This window comes from Microcaecilia unicolor, chromosome 1 (genome assembly GCF_901765095.1).
Source record: "Microcaecilia unicolor chromosome 1, aMicUni1.1, whole genome shotgun sequence".
NCBI classification, from domain to species: domain Eukaryota; kingdom Metazoa; phylum Chordata; class Amphibia; order Gymnophiona; family Siphonopidae; genus Microcaecilia; species Microcaecilia unicolor.
Genome location: NC_044031.1, coordinates 677,639,625 through 677,666,505, shown reverse-complemented (window position 1 = coordinate 677,666,505; position 26,881 = coordinate 677,639,625). Strand labels below are relative to the sequence as shown.

The window sequence follows — 26,881 nt, the reverse complement described above, 5'->3', positions numbered from 1 at the left end:
CCTATCCACCAGCAGGTGGAGATAGAGAACAAAGTACTCTGCCATAAGGATCCAGTGCAGCACCCTTCCCTTTCAGTATTCATGATAAGGAAGTACGGCAAATCAGAAGAGAGAGAAACATCCTGCCTCTAACAAGAGCCACTATGAAACAAAAACCTGGAACTGGAAGAAGCCAACAAGTGCACATACTCACTCCCACACACAACTGGAAAATGGTCCAATGGCAATAAAGCCAACACTAGCAACGAGCTGTTGCCTAGTCTTCTGAATTTTGTTTTGTTTTTCTTTTTTGTACATCAGCATCTGCAAACAACCAAAATCCCTGAGCCTATGCATGGCCCAGAAAACAGACACATAGACAGAAAAGCAAAGGGAAGGCCTTTGGATTGATCTCTTGGGACTAAACGAAAGAAAATTATTAGGCAAGACCTAATTTCTCCTTCCATTATGTCCCAGAGATCAATCCAGAGACTTGTGGGACGTAAAAAAGCAGTCGTCAAGTAGGGTGGGAAACAGCAATCCTTGCAGCTAGGACCAAAGCATGAAGGTTGTGTCGCCCCTGGCCAAGTCATCCAAATGATAATGTCTCAAACGTGTGCGGCAGAGACCAAATCACCAATCTACAGATCTCAATCGTAATGGCCTGCGATTCTGCAAATGAAGAAGCCTGCACCCTGGTGGAATACTCTTTGAAGCCCAAAGGTGGTGATCTCCCTGCCGAAAGATAAGTCGAAGAAATGGCCTCCTTAAGCAATGGTTGCGTTCACAGCTTCCTCCCTCTGCTTGCGACCAGCAAAAGGGACAAAAAGGTGGTCCGAATGCTTGATGTCACTGGTGACCTCCAGATATTTGATCAAAATCCTGAAGATATCCAAGCAGCAGAGACAGCAATACTCAGTTGGATAGTCTGCCCTGCTAAAAGCAGAAAGTGTAATCACCAACGCCACCTTGGGCAAAAAAATAAGGCATGGGTCAGATTGAAACCCCTGCCTCAGAAAAGCAGAGAAATGTATCATGGCATGACACTGCCTGTAACTCAGAGTCCCTCCTGGCTGAAGTAATGCCCACTAGAAAAACCGTCTTGATTGCAAGATCCTTCACAGTGAGATTGTCAAGAGGTTTGAAGGTGTTTTCTGTAATGCCTGGAATACCAGGTTGAGACTACAGGCCAGCAAACATTTAACTCCTCGCAGGAAATGGACAACAACCAGAAGTGCTGCCAGGGAGGACCCTGAGCGCCTTCAAAAACATGCCAAGGTCCCCACCTGAACCTTCAGTGAGCTCAAAAAAAAAAGGCCCATTTGAAGCCCCTCCTGCACAAAGGTAAGAATATGCAACAGAGAGGCCCCAAAATGGAGAGAGATTCGTGGGGAACACCATACTCAAAGATCCTTCAAATTCTAGCATAAGCCACTGAAGTTGATCTCTTCCTGGCCTGGAGCGTAGTGATCACATCATCTCAATAACCCCTCTCTCTCAATCATGATTGTTCAGGAACCATGCTGTAAGACCAAAGGGGGAGGGATCCTCCATTTGGACAGGACCCTGCACTAAGAGACCCCACTGAGATAGAAGGCGGATAGAGCCGTTGATCTGCAAACCACATCCTCCAGGGCCAATCCAGCGTCACCAGAATCACCGGACCCTGGTGATAAGCAATCCTCCTGAGGACCTGGCTGATCATCGGCCATGGAGGAAAGACAGTGGAACAACTCCGCCGGCCAAGGCTGAAGCAGGGCATTTAAGGCCTCGGAACTGAATTCCCTCTGTCTGCTAAAGAATCTGGGAGCTTTGGCATTGCTGCTTGTGGCTATCCAGGACAGGAGCTCCTTCATGCAGACATGATCAGCTGAAACACCTCTGTAGAGAGCTCCCATTCCCTGGATCCAAGAGATTCCTGCTGAGGTAATCTGCACATTCTGCATGTCCGTTATGCTTGCTGCCGAGAGCAAGGAAAGATGGATTTCTGCCCACTGACAGAGGAAATGCACTGCCTGGGCCAGAGTAACACTTTTCATGCCCCCCTACCGATTGACATAGGGTCATCGTAGTCACACAGTCGGACAGGATCCAAACAGTTTTTGCCCTCTAAGAGGGCTGAGAACAACTTTAACGCCATCCTGATGGCTCTCAACTCCAAGCGGTTTATTGACCAAGCTGCCGCCATCCAGGACCACAGCCCTTGTGCTGTCTGGCCCAGTGTGTTCCCCATCTGGAGAGACTGGTGTCCGTTGTCACCGCTACCCAGACTGGAGCTGCTAGAGAGGCTCCATCACCTCACTGGGGCAGTGCATGGCAGCCGTAGAAGATAGTTGGTGGACAATGAGGACCAACAGAATGAGCAGAGCCAACTGACATGGGTGCATGTGGAACTGTGCCCAAGGAAGAATGTCCAGAGTAAAAGAAATGGTGCTTATGATCTGCATGTAAACCCATGCCTGAGGGGGCAGAGAGCAGAAGCAGCCTGGACACTTGGGAAACAAAATCTTCACCTTTCTTCAGGAGAAACACACTCCCAGTCGGGGTGTCGAAAAAGATGTCAACATACTGCTAAACTTATTTTTCATATGAAAAAGTTTGATAGAGCAACTCTGGCCTTGATTTCTTTACACTAGCTTCCAGTGCAAGCTCAAAATTATTTCAAGCTTGCCTGTTTTGTGTTTTAAATGTTTAATGGTTTGTCCCCAGTTTGTCTGTTAAATTTGATTGCTTTACCTCTGATAAGATCTTCTAAATCCAGAGATCCTTTTCTCCTTTTATTTGTAGGTAGTAGACTTAAGAAAACTTTAGAGAATTCTTTTAGCTTTCAGGCTGTACAATTTTGGCTCATCTGTAGTGTTACGGGCAACCTGTTCTTATAGTTCTTTTAGAAATAAAACTAAAAATGTTCCTATTTAAGAAATTTTATGCTTAATTTTTCTGTAATGTTTTATTTATTTATTTATTTATTTGGATTTTGCTCACACCTTTTTGAGTAGTAGCTCAAGGTGAGTTACATTCAGATACACTGGGAAGTTTTAATATTAACCGCTTCGAACCACTATCTGGTGGGAGTTGGTGGTATACAAACAACATATCACTGGGCAGACTGGATGGACTCGTTCAGGTCTTTATCTACCGTCATTTACTATGTTATCATCATCAAGGTGTCAAACAGTTCTTGGAAAGGTTGATCACCCAACTGAGCGACTGAAGTAGAACAACCACCTTGGCTGTTCCATATCAGCCAATCGTCCAAATAGGGGTGGACCCAAATACTTTCCTGATGCAAAAGGCCACCGCCGCCACCATGGACTTGGAGAAGGTCCTCAGAGATGTTGCAAGCCGAAAAGGCACCATCCAAAATTGGTAACGCTGCCCGAGCATGGAGAAACGAAGAAAGCGCTGATGCGGTGGTCAAATTGAAATGTGGAAATATGCCTCCTTGAGGTCCAGAGAGGTCAGAAATTCTCCAGGCCACACAATCACGACGACAGACGCATGTGTAATTGTCGGACCCTGAGGACACTGTTTATGCGTTTAAGATCGAGCACTGAATGGAAGGCTCCGCCCTTTTTGGGGACAACGAAAGATCAAACAGCAACCATGGCCCCTTTCTGCAGGAGGAACAGGCTGCACTGCCCCAAATGAAGAAGGTCCCGTAATGTGCCTCTGACCACCCGAATCTTGGCAGGAGCCTTGCATGGGGAGGCCAAAAAAAAAAAATCTGTGAATAGACAAGAAAACTCCAGCTTGTACCAGTCTCAGACCACCTCTAAGATCCACTGGTCTGAAGTGACTCTGGCCTATTCCTCAAGGAACAAGGAAAGATCCTCCGATGAGGATCCCTGAAGTGGATGAAGAGGGGCATCTGTCACTTCGAAAGGGCTGCTGGTTCTGTTGGAAGCAAGACTTCTGATAGGAAAAGGACATCCCAGACCTGTAACAACACGCATCCCTGAATCTGGAATGAGACTGTGGATAAAGGAAAGGGGCCTTAGACTTATCCTCAGGCAGACACTGGCCCTCAGAGCCCCACAAATCCTTCACTATCTTCTCCAGATCCTCCCCAAAAATCAGCTTTCCCCTGAAAAGGGAGGCGAGCAAGCCTGGATTTAGAGGCTGTGTCCACAGCCCAATGATGGAGCCAAAGCCAATGCCTCGCCGTGACTGCCAAAGACATTTCCTTGGACAAGACCCTAAGCAAATCATACAATAAATTTTCCAGATAGACCAAACCAGCTTCTAGGGATGGCAGGGATTGAACCAGATCTCAGCCATCATTGTCTTCTGTACCAAACTCAGAAAGCGCTAGCAACATTTGATCAATACACTGTAGCCTACAAACATAATGCTACCACATCAAAGGAGAGCTTAAGACAGGACTCCAGCTTGCAATCCTGGATGTCTTTTATAGCCATGCCACCCTTGACCAGGAGAGTAGTCTTCTTGGTCACAAACTTGACCAAAGAGGCCACCTTAGGTAAACGCAAGGACTCCAACTCCTGCGCAGGGAGAGGCTACAACCAAGCCATGGCTCTAGCCACCCTCAAACCCGAGTCAAGGGAGTCCCACTGCATGGAGACAGGCACCCTCATCGCAGCATGGATATGAAAGGTCCTAGGTAGTTTCTTAGTGCCAGACATCACAGGGTGCAAAGTAGCTTTCCAGCTAAAGGGCTCAGAAGAAGAAATGTTAAGCACCTCCAATACCTGAGAAATGAGGGATGGCAATTCCTCCTTCCAGAACAGCAAAGCCACTATGGGGTCATCCCCCTCTTCAGGAGAATTTTGCCTTCCCCCAAGGGGTCAAACATCAAATGGCAGGAAGCCACCAAAATAGGGGTATCAGAGTCATGGTCCCAAGCTAAGGACACTTCATCAAGCGCCCTGTGTGTGTCCAAAACATGCCCTTTTTGGCTGCTAATCCGTTAACCACCCCCCCCCCCCCCCAAAGGGGCAGAAGGTGGCTAGGAGGACAAAGGCCACTTCATCAGAAATGTCTGATGCATCAACAGGATAAACTCTGGAAAAAACAGTGTCCAAAGAAACCTGTCCCAGATAACCGCCATCTGGCATAGCCAGGCAACCCAAGCTGCCCAGAGGGCAAGAAACTGCCAACTAAGAGGAGCTGTACCCGGAATCTCCTTAAGCACTGAGTGCCGATGCCTCAAAGATGGCTGCCATGGGCAGGTACTGTGGAGCCCACCAAAACTTCCTCTTGTAGCCCAGCCAAACTCTACGCTGCAATCACAGTTGACCTGTTCAGCAAAGGGCCACTGAAGGAGAATCCCATGGACGCTGCACATAGGTCCAACGCTGCTCACCAGCCCCCACACTGGGAGCAGTGCTTTACTACCTCAGATGGGGCTGTCATGGGGAATAGCAAAAGAAAAAATGCAGAGACTTGCACGAGGCTCCCAGGATGCTGTTGTCAGCAGAGGCAGAGCTGCAAGAGTACTGGTGCAAGAAGGGCTGCGTCTCTCAATTACTGGCACCTATCAGAATCCTTCAGTCCTTTTTATGGTTCTTGAAAGAGGCAGGAGTTTTTTTGTTTGTTTTTTTATTCCCAAAGAAGGAATGACAGACCTATAGAAAAAGGGACAACAGGCAGCAATGATGGGAGGGGAACAGAAAGGGCCCTGGCACCACCAGGTGTACCCCAGCCACACGTACGGGTAGCAGACAACACCCCCAGTTCAACTGGTCCTGCTGGACAGGCCAGGAGCAAGCACCAGACAGAGCTTCACAGGCTATGTCCATCCACCTGCTGAGATATCTATCTCCACCTGCTGGTAGATGGGTATAACCCACAAATCTCTGGACTGGGGTGTAATGGAAGAAGCCCTGCACATACATACTAGAAAGTTCTGGGACCTTTATGTACATTTTCTCCAGCCCAGGCTCTGTCCAGCATCACCCATGTGCAAGGGGCTGATATCCTGCTGCTCTCAGAGAACATCTGTTATAGATAAGCAATTTTGCTTTGCAGGGTGCTGGTCATCAATCCATTTCAATTACAAGTCAGACAGCAGTTTAAGTGCTGTTTTATATTTTTGAAAGGAGAACAGCAAGAGTTAATGATCAGCTCAAAGTAGGAAATTCTTTAAAATAGCTCAAACATAAAACAGAAGGTTCATACTTCTTCCAAAAAAAAAACTAAACTAAAGGAAATATAATAGAGGAGACCCAAGAATAAGACCACATGAAGGAGGAATAACAGCCAGTTTCCAATTTAAAGAATGCAGACAGTAAACACTCTTGCTTTCATGTCTCCCTCACCTCATGTGCTCAGTGACGTGACTCTAGTAGCTGTCTGGTTAAGGATGGGTCACTGTTTAGACTTGGGAATTGTGTTTTATAAGCAGGTCCAGTCACACCCAGACCAACAATTCAGCATGACAGCAGTGTTGTGCAGAAGCTTTGAAAGGCTAATAAAATATCTACTCAGCAATAAAATAAAGAGACAGAATAAAACAGAAGGATCTTAATTCAGTTACCAGTAAAACAAATACCTAAAAGACTTCTCGCTGATAAAGATGCTTTCTAGATCATTGTTAAGACAGCTCAGGCAGATACAAACATCCTGACTACACTGTTCTCATCCTGAAAACATATTACATAATAAAGCCTGTGCTGAATTTACAATGCCTTTGTACTTTTTCTGTACCACATCATAGTTTTTTGCCCAGGGGAGTGGCACCCAGCCAATTTCCCACACTGTGTTACAATACTGGAATAAAACAAAGAACAAACAATACAAAACCCGAGACTCACCCCCTACCCCCCTACTTGCTGTCAGCAAAATGATAGCATATAGCCTATATTATGTAACATGCAATTGCCACTATAAGAACCTCACCGCTTATGTTCTTTGGTAATGTAGCAAGGACAAATGACAATTCAGTTCAGATGCCAAATCCACCTGTCTGATCCTTAGAAAGTCACAATATCCCACTATTTAAATACACCAGGCCTGTCCATGTTCTGTCTGATGGCTGCAAACAGGCAATATTTTTTGGATATCCTTAATTAATATGCATGGGACCAGTGGCGTAGCCAGACTGCCAATTTTGGATGGGCCTGAACCTAAAGTGGGTGGGCACAAATTTTTCTCTCTACCCCCCTCCCCCAGCAACCTTTAGTCACACTAATCAGATGCATTTGTCACACAAGGGTAAAGTGCTGCTTTTCAGTGCATCAGGTTTCAGAAAATAAATTTAATAGCCTAACATCCTTTTCAATGAGCTTTCAGAGGCCAAAACCTCCTGCCTCAGGTCAGTATAATGCTGTTATGGTATCCTCTCCTGACCTAAGGAAGGAAGTATTGGTCTCTGAAACTTTATTAACACAGGTACCATATTACTGTATCCTAAATTTAAAATAAAGTTATTTTCTTTACCTTTGTTGTATGGCCATTTACTTTTTCTCATTGTGTTGCTCCCAGTCTCTAGATTCTGCTTTCCTTCATTTTCGCTTAACTCTTCTGCTGGGGTTTCCTGGCCACTTGTCATTTTTCTCTCCTTTTTCTTTGCTTTCTTCAATATTTTTCTGCCTCTCTCTCTCTCTCTGTTCAGATTTAATTCATTCTTACTATCCATTCTTTAATTTCCTTCTTTTTAATTCATATACCTATGGCTTTTCATCTTTTTCTCACCCTTGTTCTCCCCATGCCCTTTCCTCTTATTCTCCAGTCTTTCACTACTCCCCTTTTCCATCCAGCAGCTCCCCTCTTTCTCTCCCCTTCCATCCAGTGTCTCCTCTTTCTTTCTTTCTCCCTCCCTACCCTTCCATCCTGTGTCTTCCCATCCTTCCACCCATCTCCCTCTCTCCTGATCCTTCTATCTAATGTCTCTCTCCCCCCTCCTTCTATCCAGTGTCTCTCTAGCTCTCTATCCTTTTCTGTTCAGTGTCCCTTCTCGCTCCACATCCTTCCAGTCTCTTCCCTTTCTCTCTGCATCCTTTCATCCATCTCCCCTCTTTCTCTCCCCATCCTTCCATCCAATGTCTTTCTCTCCCTATCCTTCCATCTGTTTTCCCTCTTTCTCTCCCCATCCTTCAATCCGTCTACCCCCTCTCCCGATTCTTCTATTCAGTGTCTCTCTCTCTCTACCCTTTTACATTCATCATTTCCCCCCTTTTTCTCCCCATCCTTCAATGTGTCTTCTGTTTCTCTCCCTACCCTTCCTTCCAGCTTCTTCCCTCTTTCTGATCTCTGCCAGGATCACCCCCTTTCTCCCCATCCTTATGACCAGTAGCTTCTCTCTTTCTCCAGCCCTTCTCCATCTCCCCTCCTTCTCACCCCACTCTCTTTATCTCCTGCCTCCTGCTCCATCTCCCCTCCTTCTCTCCCGAGTCCCCACTCTCTCTCTCTTACTTCCTGCCTCCCGCTCCTCCCTCCAATCTTCGTTTCTTGGCCACTGCTGCAAGTAGCCGCTACAAAAAGAAAAAGAGCTAAACAAAGCAAAAACGTTTTTAAAAACTAAGAGGGCCGAGTGAGTGCGCATACTGGGAGTGAATGAGTAAATTATGTTTCAACTGTTTTTATTGATGATTCAACATTATAAACATTTTAACATTGCCAGTATATCTATCATTGGGCATTGTAAGTAATACAGCATATTAACTTGCATACATCAATAAATTCCATCATCAATATTGTTATGAATCTTCCCCCTGTCCCCGTACCTACCCTCCCAAATATGCTCATTAACAGCCAAATATTTAAGGGGGGTATTTGTTAAATATACATCACAGCCATCTTATACATGCCCCCCCTCCTTTCCCCCCTTCCTATCCTCCCCCCCACCCTCTCCCCTCCTATTGTTCATTAATAGCTACGTTGTACGTATGGGTTCATGTGTGCGTACCATTATTCTATGGGATTATCAAAGCGTATTGAGTATAAGACTCCGGCCTCTCTGCGATAATATATCCAACATAGGCCCCCAAACTTTAAGGAAACATTTTTTCCCACGACATGATCCTTTTGCCTCTCTTGCTTCCCATGTCATTAGAAGATGCACCTGGTTTCGCCAATGCCAGTATTCTGGGGGTTTATCCGAAGTCCAGCATTGCAAAATACACTTTTTTGCCACCAAACATAACTTACGATTTAACAATATTTCATCTGCCATAAGGCCACGGAATGCCCCTGGGCAATCCAATAGTAATTGCAGCGAGGTGCCCACTATAGTACGCGAAGAGATTGAATTCAGAAATGCCACTATCTTTTTCCAAAAAAATTTTATTTTTGTACACTCCCAGAATGCGTGATAGAACGAGTTTTCCTCCAGTGTGCATTTCATACAGGTTGGTGTGTTAATCCCTCCCACTCTATAAAACTGGCGTTGTGTGAAATATGCTCTGTGTGTTATTCTAAATGCACATTCTCTATAATTTGCACCATTAATCAGTTTAGGGATGTTCCGAATGTAAGCTGCTATGTCCCAACTAGTTAAATCTACTTTGGTATCTGCTTCCCACCTGCGGCGAAGCAGTGCCCAATCTCTATCGGGCCCCAAAGTCCACAGTTGTTTTTGAAGCTGCGAAATTGTGGGGGCTTCCTCTGATATTTCATCATAAAACTGTTTAATTTTTTCCCCCAATTGAAACTTAAGCCCTTCTGCATCAAGTGTTTGTATATAGTGTTTTATCTGACCATACCCAAATACATCCTCCCATTTTTCAACATCAGCGGGTATTAATTGACTTAAAGGCTTAATTTTCTCTTCTAAATCTATTATTGTTTTTAGACATGTGAGCCCTCTCCTTGCCCACCTCCGAAAAACCTGGTTTTCCAATCCTGGTATATTCGATTGTCCCCCCAGTTTTGCCCCCAGGTATTTCCATGCCTCTTGTAAAGGAGTCAGTAGTATACTACCCTTAAATTTCTTTGGCACCGAGGTATTATTGAGATGCAGCAAGGTCACTATATTATAGGGACTAAAGTATATTTTTTCTAATTCTAGTGGGGTGTGTGTGTTTGCAGAAAAAATCCAGTCTCTCACCAACCGCAGTAGACTTGCCAGATTATAGTATTGTAGATTAGGCAATCCCAATCCACTCTGCTGCCAAGTCCCCAGCAGCAACTGCAACTTCAGTTTAGCCTTTCTCTTTGCCCAACAGAACTGTCCTACCATTCTATAGAAACGCTTGATGTCTTTCTGTAATAATCTCAATGGCAGAACTTGTAATACGTATAGCCATCTGGGTAATATTACCATTCGTATGAGACAAACTCGGCCTATCAGTGGCTCCGGTAACATCCTCCAGACTGCCAGCTGCTGTTCTGTTTGACTGAACAATCTATTGACATTTAGGCTGTATATATCTTCTGTCTGAGAAGCAAGCAAAATTCCTAGGTACCTAAAAGAACCCTCTACCCATCTCAGCGGGAATTCTCCTCTCCAAAGAGATTTGGTATTAACTGGGATCGCCAGGGCTTCTGACTTATCCAAATTTAATTTGAATCCTGAATAATCTCCAAATTCCTTAATTATTTCTAAAAGGTCTGCAAGTGATGTCTTTGGGCTAGTAAGTGCTACCAGCAAATCATCCGCAAATGCTGCAATTTTAAATTTCATCAATCCAATCTCCACTCCTCTAATGGTTCTTATTGAAATTATGTCTCGTATCAAAGGGTCTAAATATAATGCAAACAGTAACGGGGAGAGTGGACATCCCTGGCGTGTCCCTCTCGTGATCTCAAAATTTGCCGATAGTATTCCATTTACCATGACCCTTGCTCTAGGTGTGTTATATAGTGCTTTAATTGCTTGTACAAACCATCCCGAAAACCCATATCTACCTAAAACTGAAAATAAAAAAGGCCATTCCACACGATCAAATGCCTTTTCGGCATCAAAACTGACCAATAAAGCACTTTCTGCGGTCCCTTTAAGATGTTCCAAAGATAGTAATATACTTCGCAAGTTCTTAGTGACAGAGCGACCCTGCACAAACCCCACCTGTGCTTCATGTATCAAGCTGGGTAGTACCGTCCCTAATCTCTTAGCTAATATTTTTGCAAGTAATTTGACTTCACAGTTCAGTAGAGAAATAGGTCTGTAAGAGGATACTTGCTGCACATCGCGTTTAGGCTTTGGCAGCACTATAATTTGAGCCAAATTAAGATTTTCCGGTAGTTTCCCCTTCACCACCCATTCATTAAATACCTCAGCTAATATGGGAACTATGTTGTCTCCCAGCAATTTATAAAATTCAGATTTTAATCCATCAGGTCCTGGTGCCTTTCCCAATTTACTTTGGGCAATTGCCCAAACAATTTCATCACAACTTATGGGTTCGTTCAATTGTTGTAGTTCTGTCTGTCTCAGCAAAGGGGTGTCAATATTTTGCAAATAAAGATCATTCTGTAAACCCTGACTCTCCCCAGCACTATATAGCTGTTGATAATAATCCTGAAAAATTTTATTGATTTCTTTATCCTTGTTTAATAGCTTTCCGTCCTTGCCTTTAATAGCACCTATATGTCTTGATGTTGATTGTGGTGCAATCAGTTTAGCCAGGAATTTACCACTTTTGTTCCCATGCTTGTAAAGTTGGAAACGATAATAATTTTGGGACTTTATTGCCCTCTCATGCAGCATTGCATTTATCTCTGTTTGGACTGAGATTATTTCTCTATGTACCCTTGGAGCCGGGTTATGTCCATATTGAGTATTCAAACGTAAAAGTTGTTTTTCCAATCTCAATAATTCTCTATCACGTTGTTTTTTGTAATTGCTAACATAGCTGATAATCTCCCCTCGGATGACTGCCTTTGCTGCCTCCCAATAAGTGGGCGCCTCTAGTACTGATCCTTCATTAAAGTGTTTGTACTCCTCCCATTTAGCTATTAAATATTCTCTAAATTTCCCGCTTTTATAAAGGTAACTAGGAAATGACCAATTTCCCCCTCCTTGGGAGTTGTTGTCCCCCAATTGCCAAGTCATCCAAACTGTGGCATGATCTGAAATCACACAAGGACCTATTTCCACTTCATTTATATTGGTAAAAATCTTGCGTGACACTAACAGGTAATCAATTCTAGAATGGGTTTGATGAGCCCTTGATTGGTGCGTATATTCTCTCTCTGTTGGATGTAACGTGCGCCACACATCTAAAAGGTCTAGTGTACTGCACATGTCAGGTAAACCTCTAGTGTTCCTTTCCCCTCGTGTCACTGATGGATGGGATTTATCAATTTGTGGATTCCATGGCATATTAAAGTCCCCACCCATTATCACCGGTAGGGCCTCCATGTTGGCAATGGTTGTAGTTACTTTTTTGTAGAATTTAAGGTCTAATGTATTTGGGGCGTACACACTACCTAATATTATTTGTTTTCTGGCAATAGTAACCTTACAAAACACAAAGCGACCCGTTGTATCTTTATGTTGATTATGAATTTGGGTCACCACCCCTTTCCTAATAAGGATGGCCACACCCCCCTTATTGCCCACCGCTGGGGAAGCAATGCAGTCTCCCACCCACCATTTAACCAACTTTGCATGTTCTTCATCAGATAAATGGGTTTCCTGCAGTATCGCTATGTCCACCCTTAGTCTTTGCAGATGCTGTAAGATTTTGGATCTTTTAATAGGGGAGTGTATACCACCTATATTCCAAGTGACAATTTTAATCATCTTGCATAGTATAAGTTCACATTATCCTTAATTGACAAATCTATACTTAAATTCATGAGAAGCCATCCCAGCCTATGGCTCCCCATCATTTCACACGTTAGCTGTTCTCTTGGCCTGATGTTAATGTATTTTATGGTACACCGTGTCTTTTCTTCCACTTCATTGACATGTTTAACCCTCCGCATCAATTCTCTCCGCTGCCAATTCCCCACCAATCCATCCCCCCCCTCCCAGATCCCTCCCTCTTCCTCCCCGTCTCCCTTTACCATATGCTTCCTTATATGAAGCCGTCACTTTTTAACGCTAACCCACCTTCTCCCCTTATTGCTGTAAGTTCTCAGTTCTTCTAGAACCTTCTTATTTCGTCTTTTACATTTTAACATTTCCCAACCTTTAAACTTCTAAGTATAATCCCCTTCTTAAACTCCTCCCCTTTATGTTGAGCATAACCATCATAACAGTATTATCATAGAGAATTAAATACCAACAAAACAATTAGCAGTTCTACCACCATCTGTTCCAGAGTCTCTCACTGGTGTCTTCCCCTTAAGAGTTCTCCTGCTTCAAGTTTGTTGATATAAAAAATCTCATCCAGAGCTAAATTTTGCCCAGCCTCACAGCTGCAGTTCTTTTTGGGCTCACGCAGGTTCTGTGTCCTCAGAAACAGCCTTGTCCGAGTGCTCTAGCTGCGCAACAAAATCTTTTGCCTCCCTTTCAGATGTGAATGAACGCAATTTGCCCTTATGTGTTATTTTCAATGTAGCCGGATATTGTAGGCTAAAACGAATCTTCAAATCAAATAATTTTGAACATATGGGAGAAAACGCTTTTCTCTTGGCTGCAATACCTGCTGAGTAGTCTTGAAAGCAGAGTATTTTTGCTTTTTCATAAGTCAGAGAGTTATTCGATCTTGCTGCCTGCAATATATATTGCTTGTGCATAAAGTTGAGAACTCTGCAGATAATTACTCGTGGCTTAACAGCGTTCAGTTGGCGAACTCCCAGCCGGTGTGCACGTTCAATTCTTAAGGGTCCAAGCTCTGCTGGAAATTCAATACTTTTGGTCAGCCATTGTTCTAGTATCCTCTCCAACTGTCTTCCCCCGAGCGCTTCAGGTAAGCCAACAAAGCGGATGTTATTCCGTCTGGAACGGTTTTCCAGGTCTTCAATTTTAAATTCCAGGTCAGATATCTTGTTCTGCAAATTTTTTTGAGAGTCTTCCACTCCCGTCAGTCTGTTTTCCACCTCACTGACTGTAGTTTGGAACGCTATGCATTCCTTGGTCAAATCCTCTATTTTCGTGTTCAGCTTTTCCAGCTTAGTATCCAACTTTTGGTCAAGTGGAATCAGCTGACGATCTAATAGATCTTCCATCACCCCCGTTAATTCGGAGGTGATCTCAGCCACCCACGCCGAAGACACCGATGGGTTTGTCTCGGGGAAGGCCGTCGCCATTTTGTCTTCGGCCGTCTTTCCCCTCTGTCTTTCTTTTTGGCCTGCTTTCGTCGCCATGTCTAATTTTTCTCTCGTTCTGTTTGGCCAGATTGTTGCCCTGGGTCCTTTTCTAGCGAGTATTGCAAGTTAGAAGGGTTTGATTCTCCTTCAGATACGGGGATTATCAGGCAGGCTCCGGAGAGAGATTCACCTGCAACCTCTCTTCACCATAGCTTCACGTGACTCGTGAATGAGTAAATTAATGGAGAGATGACAAGTGAGTCAGTAGACACTAGGGATTTGATTTACAGAGGGTGGCTGAGTAAGTGAATGGGGAATTATGAGTGGATGGGTGGGCTAAAAGTGGCAAGAAGACTGAGTGAATGGATGGGAATTCTAAGTGACAGAGAGATGAGTGAGTTAATGGATAGGATTGAATGACAGGGGATTGGGTGAGTATAGGAAAAGCTGAATGTACTGGACAGTGTGAGTGAATATGGGGAGAGTAGTGATTCAACATTGCTAGAGGGAGGGTTTGAGTGTTTGGTGAGATTTGTTATCCCCTCTTCCCTTTCTTCCTCTAGACAGCGCTCCCAGTCTCTCCTCTTGATCAACAGGCAGCCTATACTCCCCCATGGCCATATTGCTCACATCTTCTAGACTATTCTGGGCTCTCTTCTTGTTAATTCTGCAAGCATGGACCCAGCCTGTCCTCTCTCCTGGATGTTTTGCTGTTGCCGCCGAATCCTTATACGCTCAGCTACTGCTTGTCACAGTATTTTCCCAGGAGCCCAGCAATTCGATAAATCCACGGAGCTCACACTTTTGCTGTTGCCTGCAGTGCAGCTATTTTTTTCCCCCCAAGAGTCTCAGTCTGATGATGGCGACGAGCCGTTTGCTTCCCCCTCAGCTCGTCCAGCAGCGATTCCGGTCGCAGGCTCAGCTTTGGCTCACACACGCTGCTTGCCCGCTGCCGCTCAATCTCCTTGCAGCTCCAAAGCGGCAGCGCGAACCCGGAAGTCTCTGGCTTCGGGGTTCACGCTGCCGCTTAGGAGCTGCAAGGAGATTGTTGAGCGGCAGCGGGCAGGCAGCGTGTGCGAGCCGAAGCTGAGCCTGCGACCGGAATCGCTTCTCGGTGGGCCTGCAAGGAGGGTGAGGGAAGATGGGGTGAACCGTGAAAGCTGCTGCACGCCACGGGGAAGGGAGCCACCGGAATTGCTCTGCTGCTGGGCGGGCCTGACCCCAAATTGGGTGGGCCCAGGCCCACCCGGGCCCACCCGTGGCTACGCCCCTGCATGGGACAGATCTGCAGAACATGGAGGTAGTGAGCATGGAACTCTCATGCACATTCATTAGGGATATTCTGAAAATGTGGCCTGTTTGCAACCCCCCAGGACTGAAGTCAGACAAGCCTGGAATACAAGACTCTGCAAAAAAAAAAAAAAAAGTGCTTATAGTTAAGTTATTTCATCTATAGGGCAGTGGTTTCCAAACTAAAGTCCATGACCCCAAATGAGGATGCAAAATCATCTGGGGTCCTGAGCACATCAACAAATGGTGGAAACTAAAAACTAAGTATACATATAAATTAACACATACCAAGAGAATCAGCACCATCATCCAAAGGCCTACGTGCACCCAAACAAGTCTGCAGACTCAGCAGGCCGAGCCTAATACACAGATCTACAGAGGGTGGGTCTCTGGATTGTTCTCTTGGAACTAAAGGAAAGAAAAATATCAGGTAAGAATTACATACCAGAGATCAATCCAGAGACTTGCGGAACATTAAAAAAACAGTCCTCAAGTAGGGTGGGATATGGCAACCCCCGCCACCAGGACCAAAGCACTGAAGGCTGTGTCCCCCTGCCAAAGACAACTAGCTGGTAATGCCTCAGGAACATCTACGCTAAAGACCAAGTCACAGATCTACAGATGTTATGAATAGAAATAGCCTGGGTTTCTGCAAAGAAAGTAGCCTGCGCCCTTGTGGAATGGGCCTTCACACCCAGAGGTGGGATTTTCCCCCGTCAAAATGTAAGCTAAGGAAATGGCATCCTTAAGCTATCAAGCGATGGTCACCTTCTTATGACTAGCAAAGGACAAAAAGATGGTCCGAACGCCTGAAGTCATTGGTTACCTCCAGGTACTTAACCAAAATCCTAGAACATCCAGCAAAGAGAACTATACCCTGCTGAATAGTCTTTCCTGCAGAAGGCAGGAAGCAAAATCGGTGATTCAGATGGAAAGCAAACACCATCTTGGGCAGGAACGAAGGAAATGGCTGGATAGAAATGCCCACTTCTGAGAAGTGAATAAATGGGTCCCAACATGACAAGAGCCTGCAATTCTGAGACTCTCCTGGTCAAAGTAATGGCTACCAGGAAAACTGTCTTGAGAGTGAGATCCTTCAAGGTGATCTTATCGAGAGGCTCAAAAGGAGGCCTCTGGAAGGCCTGGAGGACTAAGCTGAGGTTCCAGGAAGGACAAACCGCCCGCCTGGGAGGCTGAAAATGGTTAACACCATGAAGGGCCACATCCGGATTAGCTGTCAGGGACGACCCCTGAATGTGGCCCCGAAAACACGATAGAGCTGCCACCTGGATGTACAGCGAGCTGCATGAGACCTTTCCTAAGGCCTTCCTGCAGAAAGGCGAGAATATGCTACAGGCATGCTTGAAACGGAGAAACATTTGCAAAGGAACACCAAGACTCGAAGGTCCTCCAAAATCTAACATAAGCCACTGAAGTCGACCTCTTCTTGGCCTGCAGCAGCGTAGTGACAACATTCTCCAGATAACATTTCTTCCTCAATCACAACCATTCAAGAGCCATGCCATAAGACCAAAGGGGGAGGAATCCTCCATTTGGATGAGACCCTGCGACAAAAGATGCCTCTGGGACAGAAGCTAGATAGGGCTGTCGATCTATAGCCGGGCTATGTCTGCATACCACAGCCTCCAGGGCCAAAATTGAAATGATAAACACATATCTACACATTTTATATGAATACCATTTTGTTGTTTATCTTTCATGATTTGTTGTTTATCTTTTATGATTCATTGTCTATCATTTCTTTTTTTTTTTTTTAATTTATAGAAGTCTTTATTAAATGTACTTTGATACAAGACAATGTATAAACATCGTGGAATACATCAAGAAGAAAAACAAAAATCTCAGTACAAAACTGAACAATGACCATACTGCGTATCAAGTCAACCGCAAATCCCCAGATAACTTCAACTTTTTCAGGTTTATTCACAAGCGACCCCCCCCCCCCAGCTAACCCCCACCCCACCCTACTACCCCCCCCCTCGACTCCTCCCTCCCCCCCTACCCTCCTCAATTACTCCCTCCTGTCGTTCGGTCCAGCACCACTCTCCCCCACACAACATTCAGGAATGGCATCCATATCCTCTCCCACCTAAGCAAGGTCCTGCATTTAACTGCTGTCAACCTCTCCATTTCACACATGTAACGGAGCTTGGTAAGCCAGCGTACCAGCGATGGTACTAGGGGTGACTTCCAACACTGCGCCAAGTTCACTCTGGCCGCCTGCAGGGCCCCCCTTACCAGCAGCCATTCATGCCCTTTAAGGCCCTCTGGTCGCTGCCCCAGTAGGAAGACTAAAGGATGCCACCGCACAGGTCTGTCCAGCCACGCCTGCACCGCCTTCCAGTAAGCTTTTGCCTTTGGACATGTCCACCATATGTGCCCCATAGTACCCACAACACCACATGTCCTCCAACAACCATCGGGAACCTGCACAAACATATGATGTAAACACGCCGGAGTGAGGTACCACCGGAAGAACACTTTAACTGCATTCTCTTTCACATACACTGACCTCGCAGAGCTTAAAATCCCCTTTTCCAGCTGCAGCCATTTTTCATCAGCTAAAGTGAAATCTAATTCCTGCTCCCACCGTCGCCTATGTGAAAGTGAAGGCTTTTGGTGAGCTACCAAGGACGCGTATAAAAAGGTGATCATACCCCGTGTACTATGAAGCTTCACACACACCTCCTCCATTGGATGTGTCATTTCTATTTTTTATTCATATATAACTTTAACATATTGTGATGTTTGTTTTTATGATAATTGTTTTTATTATATTTTTACTGAATGCATTTTTAAATGTTATTGTTATTCCAAGTGATTTTTAGACTCCTGAGGCAGGCACAGCAAGCGCCTTAACATGGCACTGTGTTGAGTCTATGAGTTTGAATAAATTCTGTGTATGATTACTTCAGCTCACTCGTGGCTTTGGAGGTGTCATTCTTCTGTACTATTCCTGTGACTGTTTCTTAGAAAGGCTGACCACCAAACTGAGGAAATGAAGCAGGCTGACCACTCTGGCTGTTGCCTGGACACTCCCCTATTTGGACGATGCTCTGATCAACCAATTGTCCAGAGAGGGATGAACCCGAATCCCTCGTGACATAGAAAGGCTGCAACTACCACCATGACCTTGGAGAAGGTCTGAGGAGCTGTTGCCAACCCAAACGGAATCACCTGCAACTGATAATGCTCCCACAACACAGAGAAAAGAAAAAAAGCACTGATGCGGAGGCCAAATTGGAATGTGGAAATATGCCTCCTTGAGATCTAGAAAGGTTAAACTCCCCAGGCTGAACCAACACAATAACAGACTGCAAGTTCTCTATATGAAAGCGCCTGACCTTCTGGGCTGTGTTTATGTGCTTGAGGTCGAGCACTGGATGGAAGGCCCCACCCTTCTTGGGAACCAAATAGATGGAATATCAGTTCAGACCCCTGTCTGCACTGCCCCCAAACGAAGGAGGTCTAGCAATAGTTTATTTTAAATTTGCTATACTGCTAAAGATAACTAGCAGGTCTCAGTGGTTTACAATAAGCAAAATATAAAAAGATTGAAAGAGAAAAGAACTACAATTTGGATAGGAAAGATAACACATCCTAGCAAAAGTCAAACTTACTACTTTATAGAACAGGAGGAAATAAAAAGCAAACAAAATCAACAAGCCAGAGCAATAACATACAGCCAGAGTCCATTCTCAAGGGAACATAGTTTCAAAGGCTTCTGCAAAAGCCAAGCCTTTAGCGCAGGCTTAAAAGCCTTAAAGGAAGATTCTACATGAATATGAAGGGGGAGCGAGTTCCAAAAAGAGAGAGCAGCAAAAAAGAAAGCATCTTGGTGGGAGCCTTACACGGGGAAGCCAAGAAAAATAATCTGCGAGTGGATGGGCTAATTCCAAATCCCGGACCACTTCTAAGACCCACTGTCTGAACAGATTCTGACCCATTCTTCAAGGAATAAGAAGAGAGGTCCTCTGATGAGGACCCCCGAGCAGCCGGGGCCACTCTAGCACTGGAAGGCAAGGGACGCCTGTCCCCACAAAAGGGCTGCTTCTTCTGCTGAAAGCCAGATCTTTGATAGGAACTAGACTTCCCAGGCCTGTAGCACCTTGCATCCCTAAATCTAGAATGAGACTGAGTGGAATTGAAAGGGACCTTACACCTATCCTCAGGCAGCCGCCGGCCCTTAGAGTCTCCCAGATTCTTAACAATCTTCTCCAAGTCCTCTCCAAATAGGAGCTTGCCATGAAAGGGGAGGTGCCAAGCCTAGATTTGGAGGTTGCGTCTGCTGCCCAGTGCCAGAGCCAAAGCCAACACCTTGCTGTTAACTGCCAAGCACACATCCTTGGCCAAGGCTCTCAGAAGATCATACAAGTCTGCCTGATAGACCAAACCGGCTTCCAGGGAAGGCAGGGACTGGATGAGATCCTCCACTGTGGATGCTTCCTGTACCCAACTCAAGCATGCGCAGGGCAACGTATAAACCACAAACTGTGGCCTGCAAACACAAGGCAGCCACCTCAAAGAAGAGTTTGAGATGATTCTAGTCTGCGATCTTGGACATCCTTGAGAACTATTGCCCCAGGTATAATAAATATAACTTAGATTGTGAGCCCATTAGGGACAGTGCCAAGTACCTGCAATAGTGTCAGGTTCTCAGGTTCAGAGCCCACGGGACTGGGCTCTGGAGCAAACGTGAGCCCCTGGACTGCTGACGAGGAGCGACAGCAGCAGGCAAAACCCACCAACCAACACTGGGTAAACACACCGGCAGGGACTGCAGGCACTGCCCAGCGAACCGGAACACATGGACTGGAATCCCCCGGACTGGAGGACACAGGACTGGAACACTGGACTGCAATCCCCCGGACTGGAACACACACCGGACCGGAACACACTGGACTGGAGCACACCAGACTGGAACACACACCGGACCGGAACACACTGGACTGGAGCACACTGGACTGGTCCCCCAGACTGGAGGACACAGGACTGGAGCACACTGGACTGGTCCACACAGCTTCACCTGCACTTAGCTACTAAGCCCCCCAGAAGTTGAGCTCCTGGGTTCGAGTAGCCGACAGGACTTACTGGATACCGGATGACATAGGGACCAGGACTGGAAACAGAAGTGCTCCTAACCCTAAACTGATCTACGTGCTCCCAAGCCCTAAACCAGCAGGAGTGTTCCTAACAGTAAACTGACAAAAGGACTTCCTAAGCCCTATACTAAACATGAGCTCCTAATCCCTGCTCAAGAAAGGGACTTCCTAAGCCCTAAACTAACAGAGCAGGGAACTAAACACAAAGCTAACACAGGTGCTACTAAGCACCAAGCTACAAGCAGAGTTTTACACTAATAAGCTAAACACAGAACTAACCAGCTACCTAAGCACTGCTCTAGCAAGCTAGATACAACTAACAAGGTGCTTCCTAAGCACTACTCTGGCAAGCAACCAGAAGAGCTCCTAGCACTAAAAGGGAAGACAGGGGAGCCATAAGGAAAAAGCAGTGAAGCTAACACATAAGCCAAAAGTGCTTCTAAAGCAGCAAACACCAACAGCAAAGACTGCAATGCTCCCAATAGCACAAACACCAGAAGTACTTCTAACAGCAAACTCTGCAGTGTTCCTAACACCAAACCCTGAAGTACTTCTATCAGCAACAGAGCTTCCAAAGCCCTACCCACAGCAATGCTTCCAAAACCCAAGAGGGAACAGCAGGGGAACCAAAAGGGAAAAGCAGGAAAGCTAAACACACAGTCACCAGTGCACACTGCACTAACACTAACCTGGCCCTTAGCAAAAGCAAGCAGGGAAACTAGACACAAGGTCAGAAGTGCACACTGCACCACCCTACCTAAAGCAAACACCACTGTTGCAAAGGCCCTGAAGGAAACAACACCACTTCCTTATCAAGGCCCTCCCTGATGATGTCACACTCCCTAGACCTAGGCAAAAGCACACTGACCCAGAGAGGCCCAACCCACACCAATGCAAAACCGTGAAATACTTGAAGCCAGTACACCCAAAGAGAGTTAGGGCAACTCAGGCAACACACAGCTGTAGTAAAGTAAAACAATTAACCCCATGCTGCTGGAAGCTGCCAGCACAGAGAGACAGAGCCAGCTCAGAAAGGACAGAGAAAAGAAACAGAAGCCAGCTAAGAAGCTGACCCCCAGGAAAGAGGTAAGTTTGAGAGGGGTTCAGACCCCAATCATAACAAATAGAAATTGTAAACCACATAGTCGCTTCAGGGATCACTTGCTGTATATCAAGTGCTGAAAATAAAATTAAAAAACAGTACTGTTCTCAACTGGAAGCGTAGTCTTCTTGGTCACAGCTGTGACCAAAGAGTCAGAGCCGCCGAGAGACTGGGCCGGGCCCGGGACAAGGCCGCCCCTGGGTCCCCAGCCCCCACTGCCGCCCCCCCCCCCCGAGGGGGCCCGGCGCCACAGTCCCACCCGCCTCTGCCACCGGGCCCCTTCCACCCGACCCCCCGCCAGCAGAAGTGCTGTCTTCTGAGACTCCAGCGTGCGCGGCCCACACAGACGCGCTCCTCTCAGCTGATCTTCGCTGTACTCTGCAGGGCTTCGGTGCGTCTGACGTCCTGCACGTGCAGGACGTCTGACACATCGAAGCCCTGCAGAGTACAGCGAAGATCAGCTGAGAGGAGCACGTCTGTGTGGACCGCGCACGCCGGAGTCAGAAGACAGCACTTCTGCTGGCGGGGGTTCGGGTGGAAAGGGCCCGGTGGCGGGTGGGACTGCGGCGCTGGGCCCCCCTTTGAGGCCCGGGACCCGGGAACTTTGTCCCCCCTGTCCCCCCCCTCTCGGCGGCCCTGCAAACAGTCCACCTTAAGGACTAACTCCTGTGCTGGGAGGGGACAAAGCCAAACCATAGCTCTAGCCCTAGCCAGGGGAGTCCCACTTCGCAGCGATAAGCACCAGCATTGCCATAAGAATTTGAAAGGTTTTAGGAGTCTTCTTAGTGCCCAACATCAGAGGATGAGAAGTAGGCTCTGAACCAATGGGTTCAGGAGATGAAATGTTAAGCTCCTTTAGCACTTCAGAAATGAGTGATGGCAGTTCGCCACTGGGGGTTTATCTCCCTCTTCAGGAGGCAGCTCACCTTCCTCCAGATAGAAGACATGAGCCCCCCCCCCCCCCCCCCCCCCAGAGCAGCATCAGAGTCATAGTCCAATGGTAAGGAGATCTCCTCAACCTCCCTATGAGCCTCCAAATGTGCCCTTTTTGGCTGCTGATCAGAACCACCCCCCCTGGGGGAGCAGGAAAGAGCTGGAAGGACAAAGGCCACTTCAACAAGAATGCTCGAGGAATCAACAGCACAAACTCAACTCTGGAGAAAATGGAGTCTCCAAAGAAGCCTGTCCCAAACCTCCCCCAACCTGCAAATCCAGCTCACCTAAGCTGAGACCCAGACACTGTCACCTGAGAGGATTCCTACACAGAGTCCCCCACAGCACCACGTTTGTGCTTCAAATATGGCCGCTGTGGATGTGCAGTCTGAGGTAAAGACTGCCAGAACATCCTCCCACAGCCCTGATGAGCTTGGGAGCAGCCTTTGCAGCTGAATCACCCAGCAGGGGACTGTTGGAGGAAGCGCAATTACATGTTGCTCAGAGGCCCAACGCTGCTCACCAGCTCCCACACCGGAAGCAGAACTTTACTGTTTCCGCCAGGGCTGCCATGCCGAAGAACCCACAAAAAGCAGTGACTTACAGTACAGAAGGTTAACACCATTGTCTGTAGATGCACTGCCTCAGAGGAGTTGGCACAAAGAAGTAGCTCCTCACCAGAGCCTTGCTGGTTTCCTTTTTCACTGGCCCAAGGCTTTTCTTTCCCCCCCCCCCCCCCCCCAAGAGGTAGGAGATCTTTCAGCCCAATATGAATGAATACCAGCCCAAATGACAAAAGAGGAATTAAATGGCAGCAATGGGGGGGAAGGAAAGGGATCTGGCACCACCAAATTTACTCAAGTGCTTCCACTTACAATGTACACATTGAGTTCCAGAAGGAGCTGCTCTGTGACCCCAAGTCAAGGACTATGGCTGCAATGGGAGGGAGAGAAGGTTTAAGATGTAACCTGCTCAGAAATGGAATAGATGGATGGGGGCATATAAATGTTTAAGAAAAAATAAATGGGGAGAAAACCTAGATAACTACAAATAAAGGCTTACAGTACCACAGACTAGCAGGAGGTTTCAGTTTGGCTAGAAGCCAAAGGAGCAGGAGAAAATCATTGGGCCAGAAACAAAAAAAAGTTGAAAAGTAACATTATAAAATGCAACAAATGGAGTGTTTCCCCCTCCTGTACACCCACATGATCCAGCAGCAAGGTGTGTGAACAGGCAGGAGAAAGATGTAGGAGACCTACTCTTTGACCTCCCCCCTCCCCCTCTCCCCATTCCCTCTTTTTTCTACCCCTCTCAGCTCTTCCTCTCCTATCCACCTCAAACCCCCACCTCCAGCTTATCTTCTGCCTTTGTACACTTTCGCTGGATCCTCTTCAAGTGCCAGGGCCTAGTTTCCCTACCACTCTTTCTCCACCATCGCATAAAAGGACAAGTTCCTTCTGGTTTGTCATTAAAAAACTGAGAGGATTCTACACTGCAGCTGGAAAGATATCCGGTGCAACCAAGCTGGTAGTACCTGCTTTAAATTCCAGGATAAGATGGAATTCATCTACTTCCTGCAGTGATGCTGGGGGGACAGCAATACGTTCATCAAGAAGCTCATGGAGTTTAGGACCAATTGGGCCACAAAGGAGAACCTGGCAACAAAGCATAGAAAGATCTTTAGACAAAGGCCACAAAATCCCATCACATACTAAATGACACAAGATTTCACCACTAGAGGTGTGTATGGGGATAGGGACAACAGGAAACCTGTGGGAATACATGATGTTGGTAATAAAACAGTTAATAATGTGGGAATGGGGACCAAATTATGTCCCTGTGCACACCCCAGTTTGGAAACTTAGATAGATAGATAGATAGATAGATAGATAGATAGATAGATAGATAGATAGATAGATAGATAGATAGATAGATAGATAGATTTTTAAATGGTGAAAGAGCGGTTAATGTTAATAATATGTTTTCTTGCATATTTAAAAAAGTAATGCCTATTATTTTGTGTTAAATTTTAACAAGTTATAGGACACGTTTTATGTTTCATTTAAATTTACAAGGTCTTTTAAGTGTGGGTTGGGTACAGGGATGGGAACGATAACTGGGGGGATGATGAGGGGACAGTAGCAGGGATGGAAAAGAATTGATTGGGGAGGGGTGGGAATGGGGACCAGATTACATCCATTTGCACACCTCTAGCTACCACTCACAGTACTAACTGCTGAATATGCAAAGCTCTCCACTGGTGGGGTGGCAAAGCTCTGGCTGTATTGGTACCAAGCCACTGCTCCATTCCTTCAAGCCTGCTCCAATACCCTGGTCAGTGGCTTGGCAGAGTGACACATGCCTGGCTGTGTCACCGAGTGTTAACAACTATCTATCCATCTAGGTATTCATTTAGATTTTGCTCACACCTTTTCAGTAGCAGCTCAAGGTGAGCTACATTCAGGTACATTTCAGAGTCAAGTATTTTTGATGCTTACTGTCAGATTGGGATTTGATGCCAGTTTCTGTCCTATCAGAGCAGCATTTCCTCCCACATAGTGCTGTAGAACAAAAAACACAGAAAAAAATATACATTACCCAACAAAGCAAGAAAAGAATAATAATACACTATATGAAGGTAAAGACTTTCTGTAGAGAACTGACAGTATAACTCCCAGTGGCATATGGGAACTGTGCCCTGCCCCAGTGAGTAGATAAAAGACTTGATCTCTGAACTCTATTAGCCTCTTCCTAACTTGGAGAAGAGACAGTTGAGGGGAAGATATGATAGACGGCAGAGTGGTGTAGAAGGATAAAAGTGAATCACTTTTTACTCTTTCAAAAAGTACAAAGACTAGAGGATATTCAATGAAGTTACATGGTAATACTTTTAAAACAAACAGGAGGAAATATTTTTTTCACCTAAGAAATAGATAAGCTCTGGAACTTGTTGCCAGAGAATGTGGTTACAGCCATTAGCATATCAGAGTTAAAAAAAAAAAAGATTAAAAAAAACATCCTTAGTAAAGGCAGGTAGTAGAACCAGTTTGAGTCAAAGGGCAAGTTTAACCCCTTTATCCCTGGCTGACACAAAAAGGAGAAACTCCCAGTTGACAGGAATTGTGGAACACTGTAAAAGACTGATAATACCATATATACTCGACTATAAGTTGAGATTTTTGCCCCCCCCCCCCCCCAAAAGAGCCCAAAAATTGGGGTCTCAACTTATAGTCAAATCACAAGACATTTTCTGTGCTTCCCCCTCCCCAGCAATGACCGACACTTCTCTCTCTCTCTTTCCTACCCCCTCTCTTCTCTGTGACTGTCACTTCTCTTACATGGTAAATGACGGCAGATAAAGACCTGTACGGTCCATCCAGTCTGCCCAACAAGATAAACTTATTTTACATGGTATGTGATACTTTATATGTATACCCAAGTTTGATTTGTCCTTGCCTTTCTCAGGGCACAGACCACAGAAATCTGCCCAGTACTGTTCTTGTACTAAGTTCTGAAGCTAACATTGAAGCCCCTTAAAATTTACACTCCAGCCCATCCCTATCTATTCAGTCACAATCAGGGCGTAGACTGTAGAAGTCTGCCCAGCTCCTGTTTTGTTTCCAATTACAAGCGTCGCCACCCAATCTCCGTTAAGATTCCACGGAGCCATTCCTTCTAAACAGGACTCCTTTATGTTTATCCCATGCATGTTTGAATTCCATTACCGCTTTCATCTCCACCCCCTCCCGCGGGAGGGCATTCCACATATCCACTACCCTCTCTGTGAAAAAATACTTCCTGACATTAGTCCTGAGTCTGCCCCCCTTCAACCTCAATTCATGACCTCTAGTTCTACCGCTTTCCCATCTCCGGAAAAAGTTCGTTTGCAGATTAATATCTTTCAAATATTTGAACTTCTGTATCATATCACCCCTGTTTCTACTTTCCTCCAAGGTATACATGTTCAGGTCAGTAAGTCTCTCCTTGTACGGTTTGCAATGCAAATCCCATACCATTTTCATAGCTTTTCTTTGCACTGCTTACAATCTGTTTACATCTTTAGCAAGATATGGCCTCCAAAACTGAACACAATACTCCAAGTGGGGCCTCACCAATGACTTTTAGAGGGGCATCAACACCTCCTTTCTTCTGCTGGTTATGCCCCTTTCTACACAGCCTAGCATCCTTCTGGCCACGGCCATCGTCTTCTCACATTGTTTCTTCACCTTCAGATCCTCCGACACCAACACCCCAAGGTCTCTCTCTTGAGTCGAGCTTACTAATCTCTCCCCTCCTATCCGGTATCTCTCTTTTGGGTTTCCGCACCCCAAGTGCATCACTCTACACTTCT

The 26,881-nt window shown here is 45.9% G+C and overlaps 1 protein-coding gene across 1 annotated transcript in view; it reads right to left on the bottom strand.

The window, feature by feature from the left end:
- ADPGK (ADP dependent glucokinase) overlaps positions 1 to 26,881 on the bottom strand; it is an 87,109-nt gene that overhangs the window by 33,300 nt on the left and 26,928 nt on the right. The window contains exons 3-4 of the mRNA XM_030190367.1: positions 25,029 to 25,091; positions 24,065 to 24,185 (exon numbers count right to left, since the gene is read on the bottom strand). Coding sequence (XP_030046227.1) covers positions 24,065 to 24,185; positions 25,029 to 25,091 — 184 coding nt within the window. The remainder of the gene's footprint in view (positions 1 to 24,064; positions 24,186 to 25,028; positions 25,092 to 26,881) is intronic.